At 40.0% G+C, this 6,944-nt stretch overlaps 1 protein-coding gene across 1 annotated transcript; it reads right to left on the reverse strand.

The window, feature by feature from the left end:
- Positions 1-747: 747 nt before the first annotated feature.
- pnp5a (purine nucleoside phosphorylase 5a) lies at positions 748-3,643 on the reverse strand. Its single transcript, XM_015946395.3, has 6 exons — positions 3,408-3,643; positions 2,759-2,928; positions 2,581-2,684; positions 2,309-2,484; positions 2,008-2,198; positions 748-1,802 (listed from the first exon to the last, which is right to left on the reverse strand). The coding sequence occupies exons 1-6, from the start codon at positions 3,428-3,430 to the stop codon at positions 1,585-1,587; spliced, it is 882 nt and encodes a 293-aa protein (XP_015801881.3). The 5' UTR covers positions 3,431-3,643; the 3' UTR covers positions 748-1,584.
- Between the last annotated feature and the right edge of the window lie 3,301 nt (positions 3,644-6,944).

The raw sequence follows: 6,944 nt of genomic DNA on the forward strand, positions 1-6,944 counted from the left end.
GCACCATGTTTTCACAAAACAACCTTTTTATATTGTATCCTGCTTTGACATCTTTGGGTTTTTTGCAGCGTAATGCTTATGCAATGTTTAAAGTTTACAGGGGCGATAATCCGGGTCCCTTTGAACCCATCGATCATGCAGCAGATTGGTTTACGGTGCAACTTTCTCTAAAACCTCTGTACACTCTTTCATAATAAACCTGGGGGAGGTTTGCACAAGCCTCTGATTTTCTCATCAGCCCGTTGGTAATTTCATTTCATGCATAAAGTTGAATCATTTTACAAAAGTAAGTCCAGCTGGGAAAGCGCCACCTCTCAGAAATAACCACACAAACTACGATTTTAATAAATAGCATTTTTAGTCACAACAGTCAATAAAAAAAACAAACATTTACACATTTTCAACAACAGAAATGTCAGATCCTCACAACAGATTTAGGATAATTGTTAAGTTAAATTGCAGACATTTATACAAGCTGATCATATAAGTTGAGGAAATGCGTCATTTAAAAATGAAGATACAAAAAAAACGTGACTTCTTGTGGAGCCACCCTTTCAGGGGAATGTTAGTCCTGCAGGACACATGGAGGTTATTGTTGAGTTCCATACACAACTAAACCAAAAAGTTAATAGTTTACCTAACAAAGATCACAGCTTTAGGTTTGCTTTAAGTGATAATTTGGATAGTTTGGAGTAGATTAAGTAAATTTCTCGGCAGTTGTAAAAAGCTCTGGAAAACCGAGTTGGCACTGACCAGATTGAACAAACTAGTGGGATGGTTAAAGTGCATCCTGTTACTAAAGTTTTCTACACTGAAGAAATAAAATCTTGAATTAACTTTATTATGTCAACTGACTCCACTAAACTTAGTAGCTAAAATGTAAAGAGTACTACACATCTACTTTAAACAATGTACATTACCTAGGACATTAATGAAGCTAGGTTTAGTGGTAACAGTTGACATAATTTGACAAAGTAAATTCAACATCTCTTACAGTGTACCATATTAAACTAGTCTGCTGAAAAAACATGACAGTTTAAAGAGCAAGTCACCCCCCTCCACCCACACTTCCTGTTTGAAGAATGCACCAAAAGGTGTACCAATAGCACAGCCCCCTTTATATACTATACACATATACATCAAACTCTTCAGCTACTTCTCTCATACTAAAAATCTGAGGTTTAGTTTTTCAGACATTGGATTAAATTAAGATTAAGAAATGGTCTTTTTTTTTTGCACAAAAAGTTTGAGAATGCTTTATGTGATAGTTTATTTTGATATCGGAAATAAAGTAATTATCCGATATTAGTTAAAAGATAGCAAACATCTCTAATTGTTATTTTGGGTAACCTAGGCAAAAGTGTAAAAAAAACTGTAACATGTAAATAACACACGTATGTTTTTTAGATTAAATTTGAATTAGGATGACTATAATCCATTTTTTAAACTAGTGTTGTTCACATTAGCAGTTAGCATGCCAATCCAGTGAGAACTTAGTTGGATTTTAATGATCTTTCCACAGACGTGCACTTCAAAACTTCCAAACTATCCCTTTAAGTGTCCTTGGTTTGAAGATGTGTCTGATTAGATGTAGTTGTTGTTGGGCTCAATCCGGGTCACCACGGTGGAAACGAGCCTCTCCAGCTGCCCCGCTCGCAGTTTGCTCGCCTGTAGGACATCCTCATGATTGGCCTTCTCTTGGCTGTCGTAGTCCATCACCACCAGATTGGTGATCAGCGAGAGGGCAACCACGCGCATGCCGCAGTGGCGGGCCACGATCACTTCGTGGACTGTGCTCATGCCTAATGGGAAAATTGTAAATTAAGAAATAATGAGCTTTAAAACTTGCCTTTGTTCTTATTTTTGTGGCGAGTTTTCTTTACAGTGCATAAGTCCCTCATTGCAAAGGTTCTGCTATAGTTCTGAACCATTCATCACTATTAATCTAAAGTGAATGAACTTCATTAGTGTATGGCGGTTTTTGATATACTCTTAAAGATCACTCACCAACAGCATCAGCACCCAGTTTGTGCAGGATGCGGCACTCAGCAATCGTCTCGAATGACGGTCCACCCAGCACACAGTAGACACCCTCCTTCAGGAAGTCTCCATAACCAAGTTCCTGTCCAATGTCCACAGCCAGCTGCTGCAGCTCTCGATCATATGCATCGGACATGCAGGGGAACCGCACGCCAAACCTGCAGTACAACAAGAGAAATCCTCAAAAAACGATAGTCAACAAAAGAGATCAACAGGAAAATATTAATTTGGTGCACCCATCTTTGGATGACTGAAAGACCAAGATCACCTCTCATCGTTGGGTCCAACCAATGGGTTGTTGCCAGCGAAGCCAGGCATGTTGATGTGGTCTTTGATAACCATGATGTCACCCACTTTGAAGTCCTGGTTCAGTCCTCCGGCTGCGTTGGTGAGGATCACCGTCTCAACGCCGAGCATCTTGAAGATGCGCATTGGCAGGGTTATCTAAACACACAAGGTTTGATTTAGAGCTCTAGAGTTACTGGACGGAGTCCAAGAGTCTAATCACACACTGATTTATGTTAGAACGGACTGACCAACCTTCTGGATAGGATAGCCTTCATAGAGGTGAAAGCGCCCCTGCATGCAAACACAAGGCCTTCCCTTTAAGGTCCCAAACACCAGCCGCCCTGCGTGGCCGTGCACTGAGTGAAGAAACCACATCCAGTCAGTAATCGTCTAGTTTTCTTTTTTAGAGGTTCAATGCAACTTTCCTTACCAGTGCTCTGTGGAAAGTTAGGTATGTCTTTGTAGTTGAAGACCACTTGGTCCTTTAACATGTCAGCCAGCCCTCCGAGTCCCGAGCCGCACACGATGCCCACATTGGGTCGGATGTCTGTCTGCGCCAGTAGCCAATCAGATGTGGCCTTGCAGTCCTCATAGCTGAATCTGGATGGCATTTAAAAAATACATAAGGCAGACATTAGGTGACTGTCAGACCTATTCTGAAGTCTGTGGGTAGAATATTGAACCACTATTGTCTTAAACAGCTGATTTACCCATATAGGTAATAAAATTTAAATATCTGAGTTTAAAAAAATCACAGGTAAAATGTATCATTTGAGAAATTCATCACCTATTGGGACAAATCAAAAGTTTTGTCATCCCCAATCAGCAGTTGTCAGGAAATAAGATACAGTAGTAAACAGATCTTTATTCCAGCAAATAAATAAAAATGATGTGAAATTTCAAATCAATAAAGTTCATTATCTTGGTTCTGCTGTTCAACTGTGCCCCTTTCTCACCTTTTGCCCTTTTCCTATGCCCCCCTCCCTCCCTCAACATTCCTGGAGACTATTTTAGCCACCCAGCGTGTCCATGAAAGGGCCATGTGCTCAGCAGAAGTCTCCGTTTAATAGTGTACTCACCCTTTGTTTGTCTCTGGAAACATTTCAGAAGATTTGTTTAAAAGTCGGAGGTAAATGCGGTGAAAAGAAAAAACTTAAAGTTCCAAAAAATGGATAAAAATGTTAAAATGAAGCCCAGTTATTCTAATAAATTCATAGGAAATCAGTAAAAATTTAAAAGGAAGAAAAAAATGTTTTAAGTTTTTATTTCTATTCTGGAGTCCTCTGGCAGCTGTGTGTTCCTCTCCCTGGTGTCTGAGCCTCAGGCTGAGGTCTCCGGGTTTATAACGGCCCAGCAGCTGCGCTCCTCCTCCGCTCCAAATTACGCACGGAGATGCGGCTGCGTCATTGGCTTAGCGGGAACACCTTCAAAAATAAATCTGAAATACTTCATTGACATTTCTCCTCTTCATTCAGACTCCTCCTCCCAGAAACTCCCCAGAAGCAGCTGACGTTTCCCCACTAATCATAAATAACACACTTGGAAAGGAAGCGTCTGAGTTAGCGTCTAACGGTCACGTTACTGTTCAGTGAAGGGTCAGCCACAGCTTCATTGGTTTCATTCCTGGGATTTGTTCTGCTGCAAAACAAGAAATGTCACGTTTCAGCACGACATGGTGAATGTTTTGTTTTCAGCCTGCTGTTTTCAGTGTCATTTAAGGTATGGAAGCCAGTTCATGCCAATTAAAAGAAAAAATAAACAGACATGAGTCTGGAATTCAAACAAATGACATGAAAGTTGTGATGATTAATCATGAATATGGTTCCAATAGTGACTTTAAAATCTTTATTGTGGTTTTCAAAGTAATCTTAGAAACTTTTGATTGTTATGATGCTAATTCATGAAAAGATGCTAAAGGCTCATGATTATGTGATAGAAAACCATCAATTATGAGATTTTTTTTATCTGTAAAAAATAACCCCATACTAAAATAATTTTAGCAGAGAATTGTTATATTTCTTTTAATCGCAGCACACACAGAGTAATTGGGATATAAGTCCAAACATTTTACCTGAGTTCTTGTAATTTACCAATAATTATTCTGCTTTATTTTAAATAATCTCAACTAATCAGTAACATTTAAAATAAAAAAGATTCGATGTAGACACATATTAGATTAAATCTCCTTCAATTATCAACCCACCAATTTGTGGAGTAGGAGTTATATTATGAGGTGAGTAATTCTTCAGTTGTGTAATACTTTATTTGTGTGGGTGTATTGATCTGTTGCCAGTAAGAAGGAAGTGATACATGAAATCTAGTGTTAGAAGTGTGTAAATGATTAAGATTACAGCTCGTTAAGTCATAAAAAGACTTCACGTTGCAGGAGCGAACACAATAACACGTTTCAAAAGGAATGTTGGCTGGACTAAACGTTCTGGTACTAATTTTCTATAACGTGAAAAATATCCCGACAAAAAAAACATGATAGCACATTTCAGTGACCATTACATTCTTGAGTGAAATGATCATAAAAATTAATATAGAAATTATTAAAATGATGAATATAGTACAAAACACTATGTAACATGAAGTTGTTTGACCTCACTGTTATATTCATTTAAAAATTTTAAAATTTTAAAGCAAACATGGTTTAGGACCAAAATTGTAAAATGATGTGCTTGCTGGGCCTAGTTCCCTTTTGTGGTCAATGAACAATATTACAACTTAAATCAACAGTAACATCACCCAACCCGCAGCAAAGAACATTTAATTTGGTCATAACAGAAAGGTCAACAGCTTTAAAACTGTTAGGAGAGACATAACAATATTAGCACAAACCAACTCTCCACTTCCTGTTTCTGCTTATGCATATGCTAGTTAAATGTTAGCATTGTAGCACAGCTAGCAGCTACAGGAAGCTAATGTACTAGCATTTAAATAAACTAGTCTGTTCATAAATCTTTTTTCGTCATTTTTAATTAAGAAACTATTACATCATTTAGCGATTTCACGACATCAGCGTAACAGATGGATTAGTCATGAACTTAGTGAGGGAATGCGTTATGGGCTCGACACACGGGAGGTGACATCGCCTCTCCTCCATTCATTTTCAATGAGACATGCGTGACAAAGCTATAATAGCGGGTCTCCCTCCTACTAAGCAAAATGCGAAAAACCTGCGTGTGAAATTTTGCGCCGGTGCACGTGTCGTGCACAGGCGACCCAGCGACGCGATCCCAGAAAGTTGAAATATTTTCATCTTTTCATCTCCGTCACTCTGACGAAGACCAATCAACGGAGGTTTCATTCACTGACCAATGAGCGGACAGGATGCGCCGTACATCTCCGAGCAAACATGATTCTGTTTCTCCTTCTGTGAATGTGAGGTCCAAACCGTATGATAAATTGAAGCATGTCCTGATAGAAAGAGAGTAGCCCTCTCCTGGTTTGTAATATGGGATGAACCCATTCTCGGGTATTTTTTTTATATATATAGTAAAATGAGAAGTAAGATTTCACATAACTCTAGCAGCACCTTGTGAACCATTATATCTACCGATTTTTTAACTCTGAACCGCCGGTTTAAATAACCTTAATTCCCTCCAACCTGACCCAGCCAATGAAAACAACGGAAGATTCGATTTCGCCATGGAACAGAGCGCATCGACGGCTTTGCCGCTGCCGCGGGTCGCCTCCCGTGTGTCAGGTAATAAAAGCGACAGCGACAAATTTCGCTGATCGCGGTCATTTGTCGCCTCCCTTGTGTCGAGCCCATTACTTCGGACAGCTTCCCTCCTCTTATGGGCTCGACACACGGGAGGCGACATCACCTCTCCTCCATTCATTTTCAATGAGACATGCCCGACAAAGCGATAATCGCGGGTCTCCCTCCTACTAAAAGGTCGCTTGGATGAGGACCAATCAACGGAGGTTTCACTGACCAATGAGCGGGCAGGATGCTCCGTACATCTCCGAGCAAACATGGAGGAGAAGTTGATTATTGTGTTTTATATGTAAAATCAGAAGTAAGATTTCACATAACTCTAGCAGCACCTTGTGAAACATCATATCTACCACTTTTTTAACTCTGAACCGCTTAAAAAACCTTAATTCCCTCCAACCTGACACAGCCAAACAAAACAATGGAAGTTTCGATTTCGCCATGGAACAGAGCGCATCGACGGCTTTGCCGCTGCCGCGGGTCGCCTCCCATGTGTCAGATAATAAAAGCGACAGCGACGAATTTTGCTGATCGCGGTCGTTTGTCGCCTCCCGTGTGTCGAGCCCCTTACTAATGTCGCAATGCACTGGTGTTACCCTTGTAAATGAAATTACTGACACACAAAAGATGAAACCAATCATGTTTGTGAGCTACAGGTCACTGCTGGTGGACGTGGTAAGTGTCAAAATGTTACGCAACAGTACAAAACTTGCTACTGTCCAGCATCATCGAACAGCTCCTCCCATTTTAATAGTTAAACCATAAAACTGTTGACTTTTTCTAGATCTAATGTTTCCTAAGCTGACTGTGTACCATTCTGTGGGTAACCTACATAACATCACATTTAATCTGCACCAGCCAAACCCCAGCAGCTCCCATCCTTCACTGATTG

Source organism: Nothobranchius furzeri, chromosome 2, assembly GCF_043380555.1.
Source record: "Nothobranchius furzeri strain GRZ-AD chromosome 2, NfurGRZ-RIMD1, whole genome shotgun sequence".
NCBI classification, from domain to species: domain Eukaryota; kingdom Metazoa; phylum Chordata; class Actinopteri; order Cyprinodontiformes; family Nothobranchiidae; genus Nothobranchius; species Nothobranchius furzeri.

Excerpts from the sequence above, each read along its gene's own strand:
- pnp5a (XM_015946395.3), bottom strand. The coding sequence starts at position 3,430 with ATGTTTCCAGAGACAAACAAAGG. Across the intron at positions 2,929-3,407 it reads TTTCCAGAGACAAACAAAGG|ATTCAGCTATGAGGACTGCA; the intron begins GTGAGTACACTA and ends AATGCCATCCAG. Across the intron at positions 2,685-2,758 it reads TAACTTTCCACAGAGCACTG|TGCACGGCCACGCAGGGCGG; the intron begins GTAAGGAAAGTT and ends TTCTTCACTCAG.